This window comes from Oncorhynchus kisutch, linkage group LG16 (assembly GCF_002021735.2).
Source record: "Oncorhynchus kisutch isolate 150728-3 linkage group LG16, Okis_V2, whole genome shotgun sequence".
Lineage (NCBI taxonomy): Eukaryota > Metazoa > Chordata > Actinopteri > Salmoniformes > Salmonidae > Oncorhynchus > Oncorhynchus kisutch.
The window spans coordinates 36,444,483-36,471,653 of record NC_034189.2 but is presented as its reverse complement, the minus strand read 5'-3'; the positions used below and the strand labels follow the sequence as shown (position 1 = coordinate 36,471,653).

The window sequence follows — 27,171 nt, the reverse complement described above, 5'->3', positions numbered from 1 at the left end:
TTTCCCTTTGTAGTGCACTACTTTTGACCAGGGCCCATAGGGTGCCATGCAAAAGTATTGCACTATAAAAGCAATATGGTGCCATTTGGGACACAGACACTGACTTGCTCTGTTTGCTAAGGAAATTCCAATGACAAACGGATAATTAACGAAGTCCCATTTGTGAATTAAGCTTACTTACAGTTTTTTACAATCACTTTGGCACTAATTTCGGAACCTCATGTTTCAAAACTCTAGACACAAAACTCACAACCAATGATCAAAATGCAAATTCTTCAAAACGCTAACACTTTTTCCAATTGCTTGGATACAATACACATAAAGCTAAGTTCATTTGTTCATTGAACTAAAATCCCCTGTTCAAAATGACACAACTTAACATCAAAGTATTACCATTTCAAAATGCAATTCACACATTACATCTGAAATGACTGTCTATTCATTTCATTACAATGATCTAACTATCAATTGATACAACTGCTCAAAATGATAAGTAGCTGTTGCATTACTCTTAATGCATAGTTTTATGGAAACTGAAGAACAATATTTCATGTTTAGATCATGAAAGTTTCAGGATAACGAGATTCATTGACACCAATTACCGTGGAATATGAACCAATTGGACTACATTATCTATGGCTGTAATATTTCATCATCATTCTTTATCAGACACTGTTTCTATGGTCCCATGTACCACTTTTTCAGACCATGTTTTCAGATTTTACATTACTGTACACTCACCAGCCACTTTATTAGGTGCACATATCTAGTACTGGGTAGGACCCACTTTTGCCTCCACAACAGCCTGAATTATTCATGGTGTTGTATTCTGCACACCACTGTTTTAAACAGCTGTTATTTGAGCATTTGTGGCCTTTCTGTTAGCTTGAATGAGTCTGGACATTCTCCTCTGACCTCTCTCATTAACAAGGTGTTTTTGCCCACAGAACTGCCGCTCACTGAATGTGTTTTGTTTATCGCACCATTCTCTGTAAACTCTAGAGACTGTAGTGCGGAAAAATCCCAGGAGGGCAGCTGTTTCTGAGATGCTAGAATCACCATGTGTGGCATCAACAATCATACCACGGTCAAAGTTGCTTAGATTGCCTGTTCTAAAGTTTGGTCGAACAACATCTAAAGCTCTACAGTATATACTCTATATATTGAGTTGCAGGCAGCCACATGATTTGCTGTTCGAATGTAACCTTCTTTGATGAGCTAAATCAGGTCTGTAGAGCTGATGGCATGACCTATGTCATTGAGTGGGATAATGTCAGGTTCCACCATGCTCAAATGGTGCAAGCATGGTTTCAGGCCCAACCACAATTTACCACCCTGTACTTACCCCCATACTCTCCTTTCCTTTAACCAGATTGAGGAATTTTTCTACACATGGAGGTGGAAGGTATATGATAGGCGCCCTCATGAACAAGCCACCCTTCTCCAGGCCATGGATGAAGCATGCAATGACATCACGGCAGACCAGTGTCAGGCCTGGATTTGCCATGCCCGAAGATTCTTCCCAAGATGTTTGGCTAATGAAAACATCCATTGTGATGTGGATGAGAACCTATGGCCAAATCCACAAGACAGGGTTGAGGGAAATATAGAAGTACAGTAATCAATCCTTTGTTTTGCTTTTTACAGTAAGCCAGGTGAGGAACACTGCAATTGACGTTTTACTGTAGTTTTTTTCTTTTTTTGTAGCTAATTATTTTTGCTTTGTTTCAAAGAAACCTATGTTATGATTTTATTGTATTTCATCAATAATTGTCATATTTTGATCAATGATTCCACTGTGTCTGTAGTATTCTCTCTACAAGTCCTTTTACAGTGATGTATTTACACGTAGTAGCATAATGAAACATGTGTCACATATTTTGTACTACAATATCTACATTTTACTGTCGCCGTTGGCTACAATTCCATAATCTTTTTAAATGGACGAATGTTCAGTGTTTTGCCCATATAATTCATTCTATTTACTTAACCATAAAAAGCATGCCTTTACTATACAGTTGTAAAGGATGACCTTGACAATCCCTAAAGATGAGTCAATGTTCCCCCTTCATCTGCTGCTGATCATGTGCTAGGATTCACACACATTTCACTATGCTGGCCCTTTGGTCTTGAGCACAGTGCATGCTAGCGCTAGCTGGCTCATTGTTCATTCACTCAATAGGCCCTAGGCATGGCGTGGGTAGGACTCAGAAGAGCCAAATCCATGCCCTGCTCATTCCATGAATATTTTTGACATGGTCCTCCCTGACTTGTGCAACTTGCTGAGGGCAGTAGTGTTTGTGTGGCAGATGGATGCTAAATCCAGTTTTGGCAACATTGTAAAATATCATAACAAGTGGGAGATATTGCAGAGCATCTGAGCATGAGGAATATGCTAATGTAATAGAAGGGGAGCTACTCTATGAAGGTGACAGAGGTGTCCATTTCAAGTGAGGCCTTACGGGTCAAAACCTTACTTTAACTACAAGAGCACACACAGTGGTGTGTGTGTGTGTGTCTGTGTGTGTGTGTCTGTTAAACCCATAGAGATCTCAGGGACTATGTCATAAACCCCAGAACACAGCATCAGAATGCAGTTAAAATGGCAGCAATATTGGTCAGGGAGAAATCCAAACCAGTCTGAATGAATGACAGTAGAGGTCTAATCCTGATTTTACTTTGCAGGAAAATAAATGTAAGGCATGTGATAGATCAGAAATTGTGTAATAGAATATTTCTCAACCTAAAATATTGTAATATAATTATAAATACAGTTTATAGGGGTTTAATACAGATGTTCTGTATAAATAGCCTCTACAATATATGTAAACAGACCATAAATGTCAACATTTTTGTTTTCTACATTTTTTGTTTATGTGATGCAGCATCCAGGGTGCATCACATCCGGCCGTGGGAGTCCCATAGGGCAGCGCACAATTCGCACAGCATCGTCCGGGTTTGGCCAGGGTAGGCGGTCATTGTAAATAAGAATTTGTTCTTAACTGACTTGCCTAGTTAAATCAAATTAAATAACAAGGTTCATGTCCGTTCTAGTATTCTAATTCCTAATTAAATGGTTAAACCAAACAACCTGAGCTATTTTTAGCATGACTGAACTGTTTTTAATGATCTTACCACAAAACACTTTTTAAATTGATGTTATTTTTATGATCTTTTTACTGTATTAGTATGTAGTGTCCTATATGTGAGAGAGCTCCAACAAAACATTCCAATGTATGTATTACTTAATACTTGAAAATGGCAAATAAACGACTGTGTGTGTGCGTGTGTGTAGGCTGTTTGTGTAAAATCAAAAAAAAAATACTCAACACAGAAATAGAATCTCAATCAATAAATTGTACAGGAATTAAAAAAATTATGAAAAAATAAATAAAGGTGCTCTGATATCCACTATCTTTTTAATAACTCATCAAATTATAACTCATCATTTATATAGCCCTTCGTACATCAGCTGATATCTCAAAGTGCTGTACAGAAACCCAGCCTAAAACCCCAAACAGCAAGCAATGCAGGTGTAGAAGCACGGTGGCTAGGAAAAACTCCCTAGAAAGGCCAATACCTAGGAAGAAACCTAGAGAGGAACCAGGCTATGTGGGGTGGCCAGTCCTCTTCTGGCTGTGCCGGGTGGAGATTATAACAGAACATGGCCAAGATGTTCAAATGTTCATAAATGACCAGCATGGTCGAATAATAATCGACGAATAATAATCGACACCTATAGTTTTGCTGTGATGATGGGCTGTGATTTTTATTGATTTATTTATCAATGTTGAGCTCAGTGTCGATTAAGCACACTACATTACGAAATGATGAATATTAAATTAATTGCAAAAATCCTGAATATCAATCTCAGTGGCACTGAAAGGTGCATCAAAGCAGGGACTGAGAGACTGAAAAACAGCTTCTATCTCAAGGCCATCAGACTGTTAAACAGCCACCGCTAACATTGAGTGGCTGCTGCCAACACACTGACTCAACTCCAGCCACTTTAATAATGGGAATTGATGGAAATTGATGTAAAATATATCACTAGCCACTTTAAACAATGCTACTTAATATAATGTTTACATACCCTACATTATTCATCTCATATATATATGTATATACTGTACTCTATATCATCTACTGCATCTTTATGTAATACATGTATCACTAGCCACTTTAAACCATGCCACTTTGTTTACATACCCTACATTACTCATCTCATATGTATATACTCTACTCGATACCATCTACTGCATCTTGCCTATGCCGTTCTGTACCATCACGCATTCATATCTTTATGTACATATTCTTTATCCCTTTACACTTGTGTGTATAAAGTAGTAGTTTTGGAATTGTTAGGTTAGATTACTCGTTGGTTATTACTGCATTGTCGGAACTAGAAGCACACGCATTTCGCTACACTCGCATTAACATCTGCTAACCATGTGTATGTGACAAATACATTTGATTGATTTGATTTTGTTTATTAAAATCTGTAGCTTGCTATCTACATATTTTGTCCCAGGAGATTCACAGTTGTTTCCTAGGCAACAAGTGGATCCCTTGCCCTTCCGAGTGCTGCTGACGTTTATTTTGGACCATACCAAGTACAGCTATTGGTAGGATGACGGGGATATTTATCTAAACATAATATATTTAAACGTGCAAGTTGGACAACAAATTAAATTGACATTGGAAATTTTTTTAATCACTACAAACTAAATAGAGTGTTAATACATGCAATGCATAATTATATCACTACCCCCCTGTAGTCAAGTGCATCCTTCTTTACCATAATTTGGCCATCCCTGAACCAAAGATATTTATAAGTAACATAAGATAGTTCATCTGTGTCGTTTACAGTGGGAGCAAATGAAGCATAGGGGGCAGAACAAGCAAGGAGGTGGGCAAATCCAAGCACGAGCTAGCGAGATCCCATTCGCTCGTTGTAGCATGAATTAGCATATTTCCGCCTTCTCTGTAAAGTGCGTGTGTGTGCACAAACGACCCCACTCGTTCTAAACAATGCAATTTTAAACTTTGGCAAAGCGTAAAGTCTATAAAAACGTAGTGCACTGTGTTCGTAACAGATTATAGTTTTGGAAACAGAAAAAAGTTTTGAGATCAGATATTTAATCGATGAGATAATTAGAAGAATGTTGGCCCAATTTCACCTCGTTCCATCATCTCTAACTTCCACTGGACTTCCTCTCACTACCATATTTGGTAAAGAGAAAACGTTCTAAACGGATGCTTCAGTTTTATAATCCCTGTGACGTGTCTGGGTTACCCCTTCTGGCTGTGACTGAACTGCAAAATAGCTTGTTGCTTGTGCAACACGATAGCCTTACTGTAAAGTAGTTAGTTGTGAGAAAAAGTCATTTCTGCCATACCGATTTTCTATTTTCCGATCAGAATGTTTGCAACTCGATATTACCTTTCCTGATAGTAGTTCCGCGTGGGCCGTTGGAAGTCTCTTGCCTGCGCGCGGTGACAAGTACATCTGGATGCGACAGGTAAGCAGGTAGCCAGCTAGCATAGAATAGCTAGCTAGCTAAATTCATACTTGGGTTGTTACGATTGTGTTTAGTTACCTGCTAACTAGCCAGTTTGTTTACTTCGTCACCTTGTGCGTGGCTATGTGAATGTGGTTGCCAACATAGATAGCTATGTTATTATACCAGCGCGAACTAACGTTAGTTCGTTTTGCCGCAGCTACTTCAACAGGAATGCTAGCTAACGTTAACTAGCTAGCATCTCGTAGGCTTTCAAAGTGAGTTGACAGATTTTGTAGAAACTATTGCTTCAGTTAGCCAATGTTGTCAGCTAGCACTAAATTCCCCCACGAGGTCGCTTCCAACTAACGTTATTGGCAAAGAACGGTTCCCTAACTTCACGGCAGGCGAACATGTTATCGAGCTGTCAAGCTTCAGGTGGCAGTCAGTGTCATTAACGTTATTAATGTTGTTATTGACTTGATAGTTGTTGTACCTACCTACCTAGCTAACTAACTAGTTGGCTTTGGCAAGCCAATGTTGCCATACCAAAGCCGATGCAAAATAGCTAGTTACCTGAAATATATTCAATGGCCACATATTGGTCCAATTTTACATTAACGTTACTAGGATAGGTTGAGCAAGTTAGATCCAAATGACAGTGTGTTGCAGACATTATCACCCACAGTAACAGTACATGCATCACATTGTAGGTTAAGTAAACATAATGTAGGTTATTTAACTTTGACATATAACATATTTTATGACTTAGAAATACAAAAACTCACACAATTTTCTTCTAGTGTGAGTGAAGGTCAATAGGCTATGCTTGTGTGTTGATGTACCAAATATGATTGATGCTGATTGAGGATGATATAGTAAGGCTCAATAAACAGTTAGGCAATGGATGTGACTCATAATTCATTACTCATAATTGTTTTATTCCATGCTCTGATGTTCATGTGTGCACTGCAGACAGGCTATTGTTTGCAGAGCAGAATACAGATTTCAGACTCAACTAATGCAATAGCCTAGGCCTGATTTAAAAAAAAAAAAAAATGTAGTTATTGAATCAGGTTAACAAATGTTATTTTGCTCAGTGTTCTGGAGAATTGCTAGGACTTTAGAAGTTAATGGTATAGCCTAGCCTTCAAGTAGCATGTTATCGTCTGTCTTACAAAAAGAGAGATCCTGAAATGAATATGCATTGCAAAGAACTGTTGATGAGATTCACAGAGGATATTGGGTCTATCCGTGGATCTGTTTTGTCCATCTTCGGTAGCCATGGAAACCCACTGCTGATTGAGACTTAAAGCTCTGCAACATTGCAGGGGCAAATAAACAATTCAACAAGATGGAGCCTCTTTGTATTGTCAGTCATCTGAACGATGCTGCATTATGATGTAGGGTAAGCCTTCTCATTTCGCTCTATTATATAGTGTTCTGTACATTTTACTCAGTCAAGTATTCATTGGTCAGCAGAAAGTCCATCCAAGGGATTCAAAGTGAAACACAACTCCTGCCTTTTGCTATTTAATTACAGCCAACAACAGGAAGGCAGTAGCCTATCATTGATCTTTCACTGGTTTCTATTATTTTCTTTATTAAAATCTTTGAAATGGAGAGATACCACACCCTTTATTTTATGTGGACAATTGGTGCGCATGCCTCTTAGCCATAGGCTATATAAATCAAATTTATATCAATGTTTGTCATATGCACAGGGTGCAATTAAAATTCTAAACCTTCCTTTGTTAAGCCTATTTTATTTTTAAAAAAATACCTTGTTGTATATCTCTGCGTTGGTTGTTTTTGTTTCTTTAGCCTACTCATTGGAAAGTCACTTGTGCAGTTTATAGCCTGTTGTTTAATATCACAGCGAGGCACAAGGGTGAACCAGGACAGGGGTTAAGGAGGGGATACCATGGTGGGAAGAAAGTAGCCTGACTTGTTTGTCCGCAAGGCTTTTGTTTTCCTGTTGGAAATCTGTTTCTGCAACATTACTTTTGTTATGGCTAGTATACCATCGTCACATAGTGATTAAGATAGAATATTGGACTTTGTTTAGGACCACTTGCTCCCCAATAGCCTCCTAGGCTATATTTTCCAGTTGTTTTCCAGCAGTCATCTCCCCTCCACCTCTGTCTGAAGCACTTTCTAGTGTTGTCAAGCATAGCTGTCAAGTGAGTTTGCTGTCTGTTCAAGGCATTTCCAGCCCCCCTCCCCCCCAAGCATAGGAATGAGAGTAGAGCACCAACTGATTCTATATCACCTGGGGGGGTTATTCACTAAAACCAAACAGAAGCAAACAAGCTGAAACAAGGAGGGACCTACCTGAATCTGTCCAATAAGAAACGCTTGTTTATGTTTCCGTTTGTAAAATGTTTTGCTACAATGTGCACTAATGAATACGACTCTTTAAGTTGGGTCCCCTATTACGGTCTATGGGTGGGTCGCATGCAAAGGTGACATTGGTGGATGGCGCTAACATAAATGTTTTAGTCTGTCAACTGCTGAGGTAGAATACACAATTCACTTTGTTTAGGAAGATAGATTCACACCATACCACAGATTTAGAGCACTAGGTGTTATTGTCCGAGCTAGCCTTGAGGGTTATCAGGTTTATTTGGCAGTGAACTGGAAAGAGCATATCTATCCTCATTGATGTTGATGAAGCACTCAGGCTACCACATAATCTGCTGTCCATGTATAGGAGTGGGAGCTCAACACAGACAGAGGGTGAGCGAGATAAAAAGAGGGACAGTTGGATAGAGAATTGGAGCGAATACAGCTGTTGTGTTGTATTCGATTTGAAAAATCATGAAGCAGGGGCTCTGTCTGACTCATCAGTTCTGTGCTGCCGCCGTTCCATCCACAACATCTCACGTGATACTAAATAGGCTGCTGGTTGTGTCATCACTGGGGTGGGGAGAAGAGGAGGGACAATGTTCTCTTTCCTGAGGGGCTGCTGCTAAGCTTATGTCATGTTACAGTGCAGGTGGGGAGAGCTTATGCTCTACATCAGATAATTTCATATTTATTATTTAAACTGTGTTTATGTTTTGCCTATGGTGATACAGAGGATGATGTGATGTTTTCATGTTGGTTGCCTAGTAGCCTACATGTTGTGTCCTTTGTGGAATGGCCAAAAGGGGGATGGATGGTGTGTAAGCTGGGCATGAAATTGGGGAAATACCTTTAAGATCCAGCAGTGTCTGTGTCATTGGGTAGTTCTGAGTTCTGCCTGCCAGTCAGTACCCTGCGAGCCAACCAGGAAAGAGCTGTGACCTGATATTCCTTTTCCTATTGGACCGAGCAAGGAGTGGGTGGGCAGGAAGGGGCTGGCTGTGGGGGATGGCTGTTATGCATTTTAGCCAGATAGTTGAGCAGACACTGCTCTGCTTCCTGCCTGCTTCGCTCCCCTCCCCTCCGTGGCTGAGAGAAAGAAAAAAAATATCTCTGTCTAGGCATGGGACTCTGGCTGCTGCAGAGCTCTGCAGCTCCTCCCAGGGAATGACAACAGTTCACATGGTCATTAGCTCCAGACTCTGAAGCAGGGGAACTACTCCGAGGCACAGCAGCTGCACCTGGTGTCTCTTTGCTGTGGCTTAAAGAGAGAGGCACGACAGAGCTATACAGGACTCAGCAAAAAACGAGGTGGGAAGAACGTCTCTCTGATCTATTTTTTTAAAAGTAGTTTGCTGCAGTATGGTGCATACCATCCTGGGTGGGTAGGGAGGAAAGAGAGAGAGAGGCTGTGTTGGAGAGGGAGCTACAGAGAGGGGGAGCACAAATGGGTGAGGGGAGCTCGCTGGTACAGTCTAACGAACGCTTTGCTGGTTACAACCTCTTGAATTTCTCGTGCTTGTGTTGGGACTTGTTGATGACTAGGGAAACTAACTACCACAGATAGACAGTGCCTCTCCCTTCCCTTCATGATGTAAAAAAATGAAGTTCAGAGCACATGGACTAGCCAGAGAGAGAAAGATTTGTCTGATTTATTTGTAGCCCGCTCCAATAGGCTGTTTCAAACTTTCCTTTTATGCCAGAAAAGAGTTTCACTTTCAATGCAGTTCATAGGCGTCGATAAAATATTTTTTGCTTGTACTGGAGGTGGACATGAAACAGAGCTGAGGGCTGGCTCCCTAATTAGCCTTACTATTTTAAGGAGGTCCCACGTCTTTTATCACAGAGGAGGTCCACAGCCACACTCCATAGTAAGCTCTTTATCCACTGCTCTGTACTGTGCTATTATGGGAGGGAGCTGTAAATGTTGACCGGTGCGGGCTGGAAACGAGCTGGAAAACACTTGAAAGGTGTCTGTCTAACAGTTGGCAGTCGTGGGGGGAAGTGGAGGACGAAGTGGGTGTTTTCTGAAATGGAAGACCGTTAAGCCCTTCCTGTTTACAAAAAAGAAACAACAAAAAACAGTAACGTCACAGACATGCAATGGCTCTTCATTAGGAAGGCCAGGGCTGCAAGCCTGAGCAACTCCCTCCCTAAATTGATTCACAAGCGGGTTGTCACTGCTGACAGAAAGGTAATTAGCCATGCCTTTTTAAAGGATTGGGAGCTTTTAGCAATGTATTTTTCCTCCAGACCTTTTAAACAATAACAATCTACGTTACCTTCAAAATAAGCTCTTTATGTCCAAGCACCGATTTTGTGTGTGCTGTGATGGATGGAAAAGAAAGCTGAATCATTTGGCCCTCACATTAGCATGGCTTTTCAGTGAAAGGATCATTCTACTTTAAAATGAACAGGCCACATTGGAAGCCATTTGAAAATTAGCCTGCTAGTTGGTCATGAGTCATAGCTTGACAGTTGAGTTGTTTTTAAGGGTTTTCTCTTCCAGAACTACCGGGAAGTGATTTAATTTAGCTAAATGCTCAATTTAAAAAGACAGACAGGCTATTAGAGGATCATCTGAAGTTGGATGATATAATAGTGTCACAGCATTTCTTCCTGAGTAACTTTTGTGTGAATGCACAGTTGCAATCATATCTTTTAGTACTCGATTCTGGAAAGTAATTGACAGTCACAGTAAATGGGTCTTCTGTCTGTTACAGGCTACATACACTTAACATCCAGTCCTCTCATTGGCTATCAGATATATATTGACCTGTAGATAGGCTAATCAGGGCAGGGGATTGATTAAATATCCTATAGGCCAGTTCCCCCTGTCAGTGGCATGAGATGACCATTGCGGGTCACCAAGTTTTAGTTAAGGCTATTAGGATATGAGGCACACATTTCTGCTGACTTTGTTAAATGTTCTCTGCTTTGCCCCTTCCCAGTAGCTCTGCTTAGCTTAGTCTGCTAACCTCTGCTTAGCTAGGTGTCTCTCATTTCTCCTTACGCTAATGACATTTGATAATTTGAAGCTCCAGGAGCTGTAGCTAATGCCAATATCAATTTGCAGGATGACATACTTTAATTTCCATCCTAATACTAGCCTAATATTTGAATAGCAGGCCTATGAGTTGAGCTTCGAAAATATGCATTGCTAAGACATTTGTGTAGACTTCCAGGAAATTGTGATATACAAGTTTAGCTTATTTAAATACGTTCCCGTGTGATGTGAATGTACTTAAATTTGTAAATTTAACAAGATCTTTTTAAGAGAAATCTGCAGCTCAAATAAGTAGCCTAGACCTATATTTTTAGGCAGAATTCTCAGCAAACGGATTGCACGATACGGCAGTTGACCATATGGAAATTCAGAACAAAATGCCTTCATCAAATATGCTTTTTAGAACCATTATTATTAGGATGGTAAACACGTCAGGAATCATTTTAAACTAGCCTGATCATAAAAAACAACACTTACTCTTGTTTTCCCACAACCAACTGGAGATGGACATTTTTGCTTTCATTACACTGAAGCACACTCGCACTCTTTGCTGCCATGGAAAATGTAGCCTACTCGTGTTTCTCTTGGCCATATGCAAATATATGGTGGATTGCCATCTCCTGCATTATAATAAATTCAAAAGAGCAGGTATTCATTTGCTTGATTGTTATAGACCTGCTGTTTGACAGCTAGCTGGTGCTTTAAGAAGATTGTCTGTAAAATGGAAACGATGCAAAGTTTCTGCTAGGCCTTTCTCTCAGGGTGACAACATCCAGGAGAGACTAACACCGCATACACAGCTAATAGGATATGTGGGTGGTGTTCAGACGTCAGCTAATGACTTTTACTTGAGAGAACCCTGCACTGGCCTGCTCTCATTTAAATTAGGAGATGGCCACGATAATGCCTGGCCGGCTGGCTTTCGTAACTGGAATCCATGAAGGTCTAGTCGTAACATGGAGCTTTCCCCAGTCCCCACAAATCTCTGGTCTGCTTTTAAATCTCCTTTCCTGGCTGGTTAGGCTAGCTGCTCTTTGTTAAAATGTTGAACTTTTACTGGATGGCATGGTTTTGCCTGCCTCTTTTTTCAAGGAAAAGTACAGTTTTTTTAAAGGTTGCGCATTTCAGTGTACCTAGTGGGATCATATATATATTTTTTGCATATGCCATTTTTTATTTTGTAGATGGAAAGTCAAAAAAGTTTGACTGTTGAGCACTGCACACATCACTCTGTCCTGAAAGCACCAAGAGAGAGCTAGGCAGGGGCGTACAGGACTGATCTGTGCAGGTCACAACAAGGGTGTCGCATGGCCCTACCTATCTGCGCACCATCTGTCCCTCCACTCGTCCTCATCAGCACTCTTTCCTGGAGGTGTGTCCGCTAGGCTAGCCTCAGTATTCATACCCCTTGACTTATTCCACATTTTGTTGTTACATTCTGAATTCAAAATTGATAACATATTTGCTTTAGTCTTTTACCCCATAATGACAGTAAAAACACGTTTTTAGAAATATTTGCAAATTTATTGAAAATGAAACGCATAAATATCTAATTACAGCATTACTTTAGTGTCTTGTTATTCTGTACAGGCTTCCTTCTTGTCACCCTGTCAATTAGGTTAGTATTGTGGGGTAGCTAAAATGTTGTTGCTCCTTCCTCATTTTTCTCCTATCACAGCCATTAAACTCTTAACTGTTTTAAAGTCACCATTGACCTCAAGGTGAAATCCCTGAGCGGTTTCCTTCCTCTCTGGCAACTGAGTTAAGGAAGGACACCTCTATCTTTGTAGTGACTAGGTGTATTGATACATCATCCAAATGATAATTTTTAATTTTACAAGTGTTTTATTTCACCTTTATTTAAACAGGTAGGCTAGTTGAGAACAAGTTCTCATTTACAACACAGAGTTACACATGGAGTAAACAATAAACAAGTCAATAACATACTAGAAAAAAAGAAAAAAAAGAGTCTATATACATTGTGTGCAAAAGGCATAAGGAGGTAGGCGAATAATTACAATTTAGCAGATTAACACTGGAGTGATAAATGATCAGATGGTCATGTGCAGGTAGAGATACTGGTGTGCAAAGAGCAGAAAAGTAAATAAATAAAAACAGTATGTGGATGAGGTAGGTAAATTGGGTGGGCTATTTACCGATGGACTGTGTGCAGCTGCAGCGATCGGTTAGCTGCTCAGATAATTAGTAACTTCACCACGGTCAAAGGGCTATTCAATGTCTGCTTTAAAAAACAAGTTTTAACCCATCTACCAATAGGTGCCCTTCTTTGCAGGCTGTATCACATCTGGCCGTGATTGGGAGTCTCATAGGGTGGCGCACAATTGGCCCAGCATCGTCCGGGTTTGGCTGGAGTAGGCCGTCCATTGTAAATAAGATTTTGTTCTTAACTGACTTGCCTAGTTAAATTAAGTTTACATTTGCAAGGCATTCAAAAACCTCCTTGGTCTTTGTGGTTGAATCTGTGTTTGAAATGCACTTGCTCAACTGAGTGACCTTACAGATATTCAGTCATTCAAAAAAGCATGTTAAACACTATTGCACACAGTGAGTCCATGCAATGTTCAGCATTTTTCCTCCTGAACTTATTTAGGCTTTCCATAACAAAGGGGTTGTATACTTATTGATACAAGACATTTTAACTTTTTATTTGAATTAATTGAAACATTTTGAAAAACATAATTCCACTTTGACATTATGGGGTATTGTGTGCAGGCCAGTGGAAACAAATCAAAATGTTAAATTCAAGCTGAAAAAGTCATTTAACTAGGCAAGTCAGTTAAGAACAAATTCTTAGTCTCAATGACAGCCTAGGGGCAGAACGACAGATTTTTACCTTGTCAGCTTGGGGATTTGATCTTGCAACCTTTCGGTTACTAGTCCAACACTCTAACCACTAGGCTACCTGCCGCCCCTTATGTAGCCCATGCACAGTATATAGGCTATCTTAGGCCAGGCTACAGTACAAACACGGGGCTCAGTAATATGCTAGGGCTAAGCTGTGCTATATCATATGGCTGAATGAGCTCTCTCTCGCTCAAGTAACCTGATTTCTAGGGCATTCTCCATGATATTTAGGCTACTAGGTATCTTAGCTGTGTTCTTTGTATTTTCTGAACCAGGAAATAAGTGTTAGAGTAGGCCAATAAGATATTAAACTGGTAACCTGATAGATAAAGCAGAAAGGCATTTATCATATGTCACCCTGATATGGGGTCATAATACATTGAAAGAAGACACTGTGTTGACATTTTGTTTGAATCTTTTAGCAAAATTCCATTACAATAAAAAACTTTGCCCGCACTCACATTGTAACCCAGACAGTTATTCAAATAACACATAGATTCGTGGGAATTGCTGATGCCGGGAAATTAAGAAATACTTCACTTCTAAGCGATGATGATGATGATGATGATTCAGAAATGTGTTTTCTGAGCCAAATAAAAACATAGAAAAATAAACTGGTGAGGAAATGGAGTACTGCATTACACAATCCTAACTTTAAGCATTAGTTGGGAAAATGCTCAACTGACCCAAGATCAGCAAATTCACCCTACACTGTATTACATGTGGTGTAAGGTACTTAAGAATACTTTAAAGTACTGCTAAAGTTGTTTTTTGGGGTATCTGCACTTTACTATATATATATATTTTTTTTGAAAACTTCTTTTTACTTCACTACATTCCTAAAGAAAATTATGTACTTTTTACTCCATACATTTTCACTGACTCCCAAAAATACTTGTTACATTCAAAATGTAACAGGAAATGGTCCATTTCACCAACTTATCAAGAGAACATCCCTGGTAATCTCTACTGCCTCTGATCTAGCTGACTCACTAAACACACACATGTTTTGTAAATGGTGTTGGAGTGTGCCCATGGCTATCTGTAAAGAAAAAAATAAGAAAATGTCTCTCCTTCCAGTTATGAAGGAATTGAAAGGTAATTTTGCAAACCAATGCTAACTAGCGTTAGCACAATGACTCAAAGTCTATGTATGCTACTGTGTCTACTACCATTCTAGCAGATACTATAGACTTCCAGTCATTGCGATAACTCTAGTTAGCAATTGCACTAATGCTAGCTAGTAACTTCCTTCAAACTGCATGCAGAGACATAAAAAATTATATCCGCACGTTCATCTTATTCTGGGGAAGTAGATAAAGTGCTTTGTTGCCAAAATCCTGAATTTCCCTTTTAAGGCATATTTGTTTTTGAATTATACTGTAGCCTAGTATAGTATGTTACAATGTAACAAATACATTTGCCTCTCTCTGATTCAAAAAATACAAAGGTATTAATAGTGAAAGGTCACATCTGACATGATTCTTACCTGGTTCTTTCATAGCGACCATTTTGTCCCCGGGGGAGATGCTGTGAAATGAAATCCTGCCTTTGGGATTGCAGTCTTGGTGTCAGAGAGAAAATGCATCTCATTTCATATTTGCAGTACGGTTCTAAAGTGGGCCAATTTCCAAGATGACAGGATTGTGTTTTACCACACACACAACTAGGGTTGGGACGATATGTGACCCGATTCAGGAACTAGGCGTATGTCGCAAGTCACGACTTCACAGGAGAGCCGTTTGAATGTAAAAAATATTTGATCAAAATACATGTGAACTTTCATGTGCCATAACCTGTTACGAGGAAAGAAGACATTGTAGAGTTCTGATGACGTTGATGGGGAAGAAATGGCGATCAACAGTGTTGTCATGGAAGAAGTTGACAGTGAGCTCAAAGTATTGGGACAGTGACATTGTTATTTTGGCTCTTTTGAAATGATACAATAACTATGAGGTTAAAGTGCGGACTGTCAGCTTTAATTTGAAGGTATTTTCATTAGGGCTATCCACGACTAATAAAACGCTTGGTCGACCAAGAGTCGTCTGTTCTTTCGACTAATCTACTTTTCGAAATTGTATTTTTCTATATAGACACGACCTATGTGTTTTAATATGATCAACTATATGTTGTCTGATGCTTTAAGCACACTGATTTAAATCATTTAGACACACAAATGACTGGGGGGAGTCAATGGTCAGAAAAAAAAAACTGTTCCTTCACCTACCTCCCGCTTTTGCTGGCCTTTGCAGATTCTGCCATTACGCTCCCGAAGTTGCCGGTAATAGGCTACGCCAGGGGTTGGCAACATTTTGGAGTGCCTATTTATCTTACCGTTTCTACTGATCTGCATGCCAATTATGATTTTCGGATGCACATTTTCTTGGAGCAGTTTCATTGCTTTCATAATAGTCTTTGTATCTCAATCCATTGTCATGTGATTAATATAAATTCTATCTAAATAAAAATTATACAAATCTACATAACGTCTATTTCCATTGCCTACTATGCAGAAATAGCCAACATAAAGCCAACAAATAACCACATTGCAGCCTGCAGGTAGAAAAGATTCTGATATATATATTTTTTTTTTTAATCACATTGCCTTCACATGGCCTGTCTGCAAGGAACTTGAAACATTGTATCAACTTGGTCCAGTAGGAAGTCAAGCTAACAAACTTACAACCTTGTATAAAATATTCTAGACCCTCAGTTTCCCGCGACAGACACAGCTGTAGGCATGCTGAGTGGTTATGGAAAGGGAGATAAAAAAAAATTGAGGACATTGAGGAATTATTGTCATTCTGAATGGATGTTAAAGCAGACTTTGTTTACTTGCTGTTTGAGGTGAAGGAAAATTATTTGGGAAGTTCCACAGCTTATTAGTGGTTTAGATTTAAGACGATCAGAAATACTATCAGATTTCCAAATGGGCACATTTATAAATCAAATCAAATCAAATTTATTTATATAGCCCTTCGTACATCAGCTGATATCTCAAAGTGCTGTACAGAAACCCAGCCTAAAACCCCAAACAGCAAGCAATGCAGGTGTAGAAGCACGGTGGCTAGGAAAAACTCCCTAGAAAGGCCAAAACCTAGAGAGGAACCAGGCTATGTGGGGTGGCCAGTCCTCTTCTGGCTGTGCCGGGTGGAGATTATAACAGAACATGGCCAAGATGTTCAAATGTTCATAAATGACCAGCATGGTCGTATAATAATAATAATAATAATAAGGCAGAAAGATGTTTTAAGTCTACATTTGCGCGCAGGCCAAGTAGCCTAGGTCCACTTCTATGCATAATCAGATGCATGTCCTTACTCAACAGAAGCACTCCAAACAAAACACAATTAATAAATTGACAACTCGTAAATTGAATGAAATAAACCAAAACTTGTTTCTCACAAGTGTAGCCTAGGTTGTGCGCTCTGCAAATAACATGTCCATTCCAACAATGACAACTGAAAGACAGTAGTAGTAGTAATTAATAATCATAAAATAATAATACTTTGAATGCATTACCCTAAATTAGAAACGACTAAATGAAGTCCGCCCTAATTTTAATCGATATTGAGTGAAACGTTGAGCAATTACAGCACTTTTTGTTCAGTCTCCCCATTTTTAAGGGGACCAAAAGTATTGGGAGAAATTTGTCTGTGTATTAAAGTAGTAAAAGGTTTGTTTTTGGTCCCATGTTCCTAGCGTTCCTAATGACTATATCAAGCTTGTGACTCTACAAATTGGTTGGATGCATTTGCTGTTTGATTTGGTTGTTGTAGATTATTTTGTGCCCAATTGAAATGAATGGTATATATTGTGTCATTTTGGAGTCACCTTTTATTGTAAATAAGTGTAGAATATGTTTCTAAACTAGATAAGAAAGTAACAGATGCACAAATATCATACCCCCAAGACATGCTAACCTCTTGCCATTAAAATAACAGGAGAGGTTAGCATATTTTGGGCGGGTATGATATTTGTGTCTAACTTCCACACTCATCATTATTCACGATTCATTCAGGATTAGCTGTAAATCATGGTAGCATCCACATGAATGTAGAAGTGTTTCGAAACATATATTTTTTTGCTTACAATAAGTGACTCAAATTACACCATACATTATTTACCATTCATTTCTAAAGATTGTTTAATGAGAATGTGACTATAATATTGTAAATTCGCCCATAAAGTATGCCTATATGTTGGTTTCCAGGTCCAGAAATGGAGCATCATGGCTGATAATGGTTAGGCCTACTTTAACTTAGCACCAGCAGCTTGTTGCATGGTTATAGTTGTAGATATGGATTTTTATTCTAACTTTATATTTAAGCAGACCTGAATGTGACAACTGCCCATGATATCGAGCCAAGCGATCAAAGATAGGCGGTCTATCTTACAGTAGACTACTGCCATGGCTTTTACTGCCTGGACTCGTATTCTTTCATGACCACTAAATCTACTCCCTCAAAATTTTGACTATGATTTGTACATAGGTCTATTTGTTTGTATGGAGTCCGACCAATGTCTCTTGTTCATTGTGGAGTGCAGTATGCTCACTATGCTAGTGTTGTTGTACTTATTTTGTCCCATGTCTTTGAATGGAGGGATCTGTGGGATATGAAACAGTGAAGAGAATTCTAAACAGCAGCTGCAGCTTTTTACAACCCTCCCTCCCTTGTTCGCCTGCCCTACCCCCACTTCCTTCTCCCAGTTATCACCAGAAAGTATTTCCAGATGTTCTAAGGGAAAGAGGCTCCCTGCACGGTAGTCAGTTTGTAATGGATTCAAAAAGCAAGCTAAAGGCTAGGCCCCTTTTTACATTTGATCTATCAAGTCCTTTTCCCCCTCCCCAACCCGAGTAGCCGGAGGACATTGCCTGAAAACAGATGCAGAGCGAGAGGCGCGAGACTCCTATTCTCTCTCTGTGAATTGAAAATCCACTGGCCGTATCAATGATCTGACGTCTAATTTGACTGGTCTTGTCTGATGGGTGTTGAGGCACTCTAGGTACCCAGGCAGTGGCGTAATCGTGTCTGGCACATGCATCTGTCTCGGTCTCTCTTGCTCTGCCTGTTGGATGGCTTCCCGGAATACTGCTGCGCTGCACGTTTTCTATTAGCTAGCGGCTCTCGTCACGGCATTACTCGACAGGGTGAGTGGACCCCAGGGGCTTTGTCCCTCCTGTCCCGCACTGGCTTGGCTTACTGCACTCTTGCTGTCTCATTGCACAGGGGTCGTTGCCATTCTCCGCTCTGCTTTGTATTCAACACGCCTGATGGCTGCGCCGGGCGAGTTGGCGCACAATGACGCAAAGTAATGATCGGGAACTCAGACCAAGTGGCAGCTGAATAACCTCGCAACTGCCCTCTGTTGGCTTACACAACACTTCAAGCCAGCCTCCTCCTACCTAGCCACACACAAACAAGGGCGCACGCAGACTCTCACACTCACTCTCTCGCACTCACACTCACACCACTAAAAACAGGGCGCCAGTCATCTGTATATCAATGTGTTTTCGACAGCCATATTATTCTCCTATTCTTAATATGATAGGCTAAACACTGTTATAACATTTCTCAATGTTTGGCTTTGGCACTACATTTCTAGGGCACAGGCTTAAGTTTTGGGGGTCAAGTCCAGTGGTGGTCGTTTTTTTTAGGTATCTGTACTTTACCATTTTATATTTTTGACTTCACTAGATTCCGAAAGAAAACGATGTACTTGTTACATTTTCAATGCTTAGCAGGACAGGAAAGTGGTCCAATTCACTCACTTATCAAGAGAACATCCCTGGTCATCCCTACTGCCTCTGATCGGTAGGACTCACTAAACACATGCGTCGTTTGTAAATGTCTGTGCGTTGGAGTGTAAATTGTGCCATCTGATTTTGTTATTATAAGCAATTTTAAATTATTCATACTTTTGTTACTTAAGTATATTTAAAACCAAATACTTTTACTCAAGCAGTATTTTTCTGGCTGACTTTTTAAAACATTTACTTGAGTCATTTTCGACGAAGGTATCTTTACTTTTACTCAAGTATGACAATTGGATATTTTTTCCACTACTGGTAAAGTCTACTAGTTAAAGTTAGGACAGGACAGAATAGGCCATGAAATTGACATAATAAAATGTTCTTATAGCTTAAGCTTGTTCCAATTTGGAGGGCTTGACCGAATTCTTGACAATGGATTATATTGGCAGCCTGTCTGCGTGACATTTTGTTTTACATTTTCCCCTTGGCGGTGTATAGAAATGTTGGAATTTTCAAGCAAATTTTCTGCAGTTCTAAAAATTTCTTCATCGAGTTGAAATATATATTGTTATGATTTTTAAAGCCAGTTTCCTGCAATTCTATGCATTTTGCTATGGCTGATGCTGTTATTTTACTTTCTCATAATAACAATGTATAATATTTCTAAATTAATAGTTTTTTGAATGTTCTATTATTTTCTACATAGCTTACTTTTATGTCTGGTTTTAGTCATTTAAGTTTCCACTGAAAGCGTTTTTCCATCCCAAAAATGTTATGAAATAGAAACATTTTTAGCGGCCTGCCCAAGCAGTACAAAGGCAGAAATATCTCTGAATACTTTTGCCTATGGGTCTGTATTGTTAAAGAACATTTACAGCTTTATCTTGTCAACAGTGGATTTATTGCCATTTTATTCTAGAGTTTTCTAATTGATTGTCCACTAATTGATTTGGGGAAATAATGCTGTCCCCAGCAATAAGTTTCCACTTTATTTCATGAACTGTTTTAGCTTAAAATAAAAATAAAAAGACTGCATTAATGCCTCAGGCAGTTGTTTAACTACTCCTCTGAAAATAACCCCTCTCTCTCTCACACACAGATCGTCGACAGAAAGTGCCTTGTCAGACATCCCTACTTGAGCTGCCTGCCTGCACGTCACCTCCACCAAGCATGCAACATTCCCTCCCTCACTGTGACAGAAGATAGCTCAACCTCAGCCCCTGCCCTACCAACTCATCTTTATCTGGCTCTGTCGCTGCGCTGCCTCAGAAACCCAAGCAGAAATATTTAACTGCAGCGGTTGGGGGAACTGGCTGGACTCTCTGCCAAAACAGAGTGCTGACTGACCCATTCGGAGAAGTTTAGTCAATACCCAACCCACCGTCTGCACAAATTTATATTCTCGCCCAAGCAGTGCCATCACCCTAGAAATAGCACCAGTTTCAATTATCTTCCCCACCCCCTCCCCCTTTCTTCCCACTACCACCACATTTGGACGGTCCGTCAGTCCACCCTGCCTCTGAGCATGCCCCCGTTGACCTGTCAGTGGCCTGCACCTGGGACTAACTGATTGACGAGCGACGTCTCTTGATTGACAGCTTCTCTGATAGCCGCCATCTCCCAAGCTACGCCCACATCCAGGTTGCAAGTCCACCAACTCTGCTGCTCTGAAGTCCGCAAGGGCAAACGACTTTCACTGACCCACACAACTTTTTTCGCTACACTTTTAGTCGTTTTTTTAGCACACTGAAGAGCCATTAGAGTATAGCCTCTCCTTAAACAAGTGGCTAGCTTTACCCCACCCCGGCATTGCTATGGCTTTAAATATTGCTTCGATGCGAGACACAAAATGGCTGACGCTGGAGGTGTGCCGACAGTTCCAGAGGGGGACATGTTCGCGGAGTGACGAGGAATGCAAATTTGCGCACCCGCCCAAAAGCTGTCAGGTGGAGAACGGAAGGGTGATTGCCTGCTTTGACTCGCTAAAGGTAAGGAATGCAGAGCACAGATAAAGGGGAAGTATTTATTCTAAAGCACATGTGTCAAACACAAGGCAGGATCTGACCCATGACACATTTCTGTCAGGCCCGTTCTGTGCGCCAAAGGCGGTGCATTGCCACACACTCCTCCTCCCAGAGACCCACACACACACACACCTACCCATGAGCCAGCCAGTGTGCTGTAGCATATCATCACTAAACATTTGCAGCATCCCCAACTGTTCTCCTTAATGGTACTGACCAATTTAAGCGTGTTGTCAGAACCAGGCAATTGCTGTACTACAGACAACTTTTTGTCAACCAATATGACATTATTAGATAAAGGATTCACATGTGAGTGTGGTGAGTCAACAGTTTGATACGCTCCCAAAGTGCGCAGTGGAGAAAAAGTGCATGGACACATGCCACAGTCCTAGGCTACTAAAATGTTGGAGTCTGGCTTCAGTTTTTTAAAGCTTGACAATGAATAAACAAAAAACTAAACATGCAACAAAACACCATGCAAAGGGTAAACCTATAGGCCCGTTATAGCAACATACAGCTGCTTTCAACTACCTGTGATCCATGCAGTGTGGAAAATTATAAACATATTTTAAGTTTAAATGTTACAACAACCTACCTACGTTTTTGTTATTTGCAATTTTGAAATACTTTTTGATTAGGGTTGTAGCATATTATGCACCTCTGCAAGCACAGCACTGGTTTTAATAGATCTGTCATGCTGTAGGCCTAATCATTTTTAAACAACTCCCTAATTATAGTAAGTTTAAAACAGCCTGTTAACTTCTCTGGGATATTCGGGATGGTAGTGTCCCACCTCGACAACAGCCAGTGAAAGTGCAGGGCGTATGCATATATTAGCAACTGGGCCTGAGTAGCAGGCAGTTTACTCTGGGCACCTTATTCATCCAAGCTACTCAATACTGCCCCCCAGTCCCAAAGAAGTGAAGGTATCTTTATATATTCAATCGAAGCAAATTAGCTTGGCCTATTACGTAACAACTTTGTAATATAAGGGGACTCATTCTGGAGCAGGTAATGGATAAACATGTGCTATAGATCATTCATACCACAGTAACATGTAAGTACACCTGATTTTAACATTTTGCTGTTCCAATGCTAGGGGGGGTGCTCAAATTAGAGTGTGTTCTCCACGCAATGCCAGAGTCTTGACCTATAGTGCGAAATGTCAGAGGTCTTCTGTTGTGATCACTGCCACCAGTTGTGGGTTATATGTTTAGCTCTGTTACCATTCCACGTCCATCCTTTATACTAGTGTCTAACATCTGATCGGTGTAGAGGTGTCCGATGGTTCTATTTCTAGACTGTGTCAGCTGTTACACAAAACAACATGTTGAATAAGGTGAATGGTTTTTATTTAGCTTATGCAAGCAGTTGTTGTAATAGCAATAGCATAAAACTACAAGAGTATGCTGCATGGTCACTTTATTTGGATAGTCCCATATAGATGATAGTCATACGATAAACACACTATCTGTTGATCAGCAAATGCTTGCGACTGTTACGAAAGGGTTATGGTTTGGTTTCGAATAAGAGTTAGGGTAAGGGCTAGGTTAAGGGTTAATTTTAGGATTAGTTTTGGGGCTGGTAGATAGTTAGTTGAAATGTTGTTGACCCTTATTGAACATCTACTTGGCACTATCCAGATAGTGTTTCAAGGATTTATGCTTCATGTTTATTTATCCATATTTTTTTCTACACTGTGGAAACATTTTGTTTTAGACATTGAAAAGACCTAGGCCGATACTGCAATCATGGTGCCTCGTAATCCAATAATTCAACAGGGAATCAATAAGAAAATCAAATACAACTAAATCCCTGAGAAAGTTCAAGATGAAAGAACCTGACAAGAACCTCATATTAAAAGCAGGTCCCCTTACATAACATTACACAGCGAACTACTGCAGTGGGGGTGGGGGAGTGCAGGCTCCCTTGTTTTTTAAGACAGCGGCAGCAGTAGCTGCAATAAACCTTGGAAACCTACCCAGTGACAATGATGAATGACCAGAGAAACTGGAGCAGGTATCTTGCCGAACAATAGTCATACGTCACAATGCCTTAGCTTTTTAGATGAAAGTGTGAGCTATTGCAGCAATTTTAAAGGGACACCAACCAGAAGGTTATGCGGTGTTTATAACACAATCTTCAAGGTCATGCTTTGGGTCAAAGGCAGAGGAGGAGTTTCACACATAAGCGTGAGATGCGCTTTTTACATGATACCAATACTGTGAACTCACTGTGGGTCTGTTATTATTCTGGGGCTGTTCCCGCTGTCGCTGACCCCTTAAGAATGTGGGTTAAGGTTAATGTAGGTTCTACATGATACAAACTCTCTGTCCAGCAAGATTTAGGGCCAATATACTATACTTTTCATTTGCAAATTGTGTATGTCATCATCTGTAATGATCACCACCTCCTTGGCATGTGTGGATTTCTGCCTGCTTCAGTTCAGAACCAAACCCAATAACCACTCTATAACTACATGAGTATTGGCAGCTCTATGTCATTTAGAGGCAACACGCTGTTGAAAATGGCATTGTATTTATGGGGACATCAGCTGTTTTCTTGGCAACCCCCTTGTTATTTGTAAATCCCTGTGAGTTATTGCAGAGCAATCGGCCAATTGACTGGCGGTCTATTACAGGTGCCCGGCTCCGTCAAACCCTGCAACAGCTTAATGGGTTTACAGCTGACTCCAATTGGGATCGATTTGTAATCGTGCCGCGTAAGGACCTGATGTCCGTTCTCTGGGTGTTAGCCTACGTTCTGTCGAGACGCAAACTGCATTGAAATGTCTGATTTGTCACTGACATTTAAATGCGATGTTATTGTTCATATAAAGTGTAAAACAGATACTGAGATGCCACAGAGTCAAATATGAAGGAACTAACTGCAAGGCTGTGTTGAAACGGTGTGTCCTCCTAACCCTCATTGTAAACTCAGTGTTATTCTGGTGGTTATCTGGGGGAGCCCTGTTCTGCTGACCTGTCCCTCCGAGGCATATCCTCATGTGCCTCGGGAGCCTGTTGAGACATCACCACCAGGCCAATGTCAGAGTCCGAGCTGTCTACTATTATGTCTGCCTGCCTGGATCCTCCTCCGCCACCCCATCTGTGACCAAGGTTATCTAGCCTGTCTGTAGTGCGAGGCGTGACACGGGGAGATCTGAAGGGATCCACTCAAAGGCGTAACCTCAGAGAGGTGAGGTAGAGATACTCTGCTGCATAGAGGCATAAGGCGAGACGAGAACAGAACAGCCAGGCCTTTCAGCCTTCTCGCCAAACTCCCAGAGGCATGACAGTCACCCGACCAAGAGGTTCCACGGGGCGGGGGCAGGGCAGTGAGACAGATGCCAGTCAGGCCACTGGCAGCAGAGCCCAGATAAACGCTGGCAGGGTTGACCTGCAGAGGCAGGTTTGAACAACAGGCTTTGCATTCTCCCACCTCTGTGTGCTTTGCATTTTTAAGAAGTGCAAGAGAAATTCTGTCACAGGCATCGTTTATGTTCACCGTGCCGTTGTGACTTTGTCTTGCTGCTCTCAACATTTCATACGGTCTTGTGGATTGCGTGCGTCCTTTCAGGTACTTTTCTCTCCTGATGGACAGAAGTTGTGTGTCGCATACACACTTTGTGTGTAAAGCACAATATGTTATCATTACTGTAGGCAAAACTGTCCCTTAAAATAATCTGGGTTTATAAACTAGGTTTGGTTTGAGCTAAAACACATTCAGGATTAATTGGAGTGAGCCTTCCCCCAGAGCAGGTTAGAGCTGAATGATGTGTTGCCATAGCAATTTACCTGGCTAAAAGGTGAGCCACCTTCGTGATAACGGTTATCCGGTTTTGATTTCAGAATTGGCCTAAATTGGCTCACTTACTCCTCTCACGCTTTGTGGCATAGGCTACAGGTTTGCTTTGAACTAACCTGGCAACAGTCAGACTACTGTCCAAGGGAACGATGACCGTGAAGGAGGAGGGATTGGGGGACAGCACTGAAGGACAGAAGCTATCTATGAAAACACTAATGCCGGAGTCATGTGATTGTGTCACGGTGGCTGTGAGTGAATAGCCTGTTGTTGAGTACCGCCTGTTACTGACAAGTCTAGGGGTATAACAGTTACCAAACCCATGATTTGGTTTCGGTACAGCGGGAACATTTAAAATGCCAACCGTTACTGTAGTTTTTGTTTATTTAAGAAAATGAAAAGTGTTGGTATTCCTGATTTCCATATATGATCATGAGTCATATCATGCCTGATGGGAGCACCATCAGGAATACCAACACTTTAGATTTTCTTAAATGAAAACGCACGATTAACAACAGTATTATAAAGTGCAATATCTGTGTGACATCAATATGTAAACATCACTCAGACATTATATAGGCCTATGCTACAATATGTTACTCATAAAGGGGGCGTGTCTGCCCTGTTAAGCCCTGGAGGTCCATAAACCTGTAGTAAGTGCAATACAGGGTGCATTGGCCAATTCATTTACAACTTCGGCTTAAGCTTCCTTATAGAGGTGGGTAGGCTGAAATGGGTGCGAGAGGGCGAAGTTCATAAGGTGGCTTGAGCACTTTTACGAGGTGCTGAAATTCCCTATTCTTCTCAACCACCAAGAATGGGCGCATTCCACGGCTATAAACATACCTATCACTCTTAACATCTTTGTCCCGGTCAGAATCCTCTGCTTGTGTTGTTTTTTTTACGTTTCCGTCTTTCTCCGGTGGTAGGAATACTGGAGTGATTTCAGTGTAACTGTGTCGGCAGCTGCGTAGGCCATTCTCGTTGAGCAGTGGCAATACACTATTTTTGTCCATTGCCTTTGGGGACATTTTGGCTCCCCAGTAGATTACAAACTGGATATTCAAACATTGAAAGAATCCTAATAAAATCCTAGTAAAAACCATAGAATTCACAAGAGTATAACAAAATCAAAAACAGCAAATTAAAAACATTGACAAGTCAGGGAGTCAGTCTCAAGATCATTCATCAGTGATTTAAAAATACCAATAGGGACAAGTTCTTCCAGTTGAAAAGTATTTTGTAAGGCGTTCCTAGACGATGGCGCAGAGTACATAAAAGCCCTTTTACCAAATTTAGTTCGGACATTTGGAACATTTAGCAGGATAAAGTCCAGCGAACGAAGAGAGTACCCACCACATTTCTGAACAGTAAACATGCCCAAATAAAAAGGTAGTAACCCCAAAATGGCTTTGTAAATAAAAGTATACCAGTGACTGAGCCAAATCTCAAAGTGCCATGGTAAAAGGTGTCAATTGATCTCACACACTGAGCGGAAGCATTCATATATAAAATATCCCCATAGTCATGTAGCTGATACTAGCCTCCTTCTGGCTTCAAATGAAAAAACAGCCTTATTCCTAAAATAAAATCCCAATTTCAGCTTAAATTGTTTTGTAAGTTGTTGAATATGCAATTTAAAAGAGGCCGTCATCAATTAAAATTCCAAGATATTTATGAGGTTACAACCTCAATCTCCTTGCCCTGACAGGTAGTAATAGGTGAAAGGTTCAGAGGTCTATGTCTTGCTTTAGAAAAGACCATTAGTTTAGTTTTGTCAGTATTGAGGATAAGCTTCAATTGACACAGGGTATGTTGAACAGTATAAAAAGCAGTTTACAAGTTCTGGATAGCTTTTGTAAGAGATGA

At 40.5% G+C, this 27,171-nt stretch overlaps 1 protein-coding gene across 19 annotated transcripts in view; it reads left to right on the top strand.

Annotated features, from left to right (window-relative positions):
• Positions 1-5,263: 5,263 nt before the first annotated feature.
• Positions 5,264-27,171, top strand: part of LOC109906646 (muscleblind-like protein 2a) — a 73,717-nt gene continuing 51,809 nt past the window's right edge. For 3 of the 19 annotated variants that reach the window (XM_020504463.2, XM_031792291.1, XM_031792288.1), the window contains exons 1-2: positions 8,885-9,158; positions 20,574-21,462. In XM_020504463.2, the coding sequence (XP_020360052.1) occupies positions 21,289-21,462 (174 nt within the window). In that variant the 5' untranslated portion in view covers positions 8,885-9,158; positions 20,574-21,288. Of the gene's footprint in view, positions 5,523-8,882; positions 9,159-20,573; positions 21,463-27,171 lie in introns of those variants that run through there. The other 16 variants (XM_031792294.1, XM_031792286.1, XM_031792289.1 and 13 more) reach the window with 14 other exon arrangements.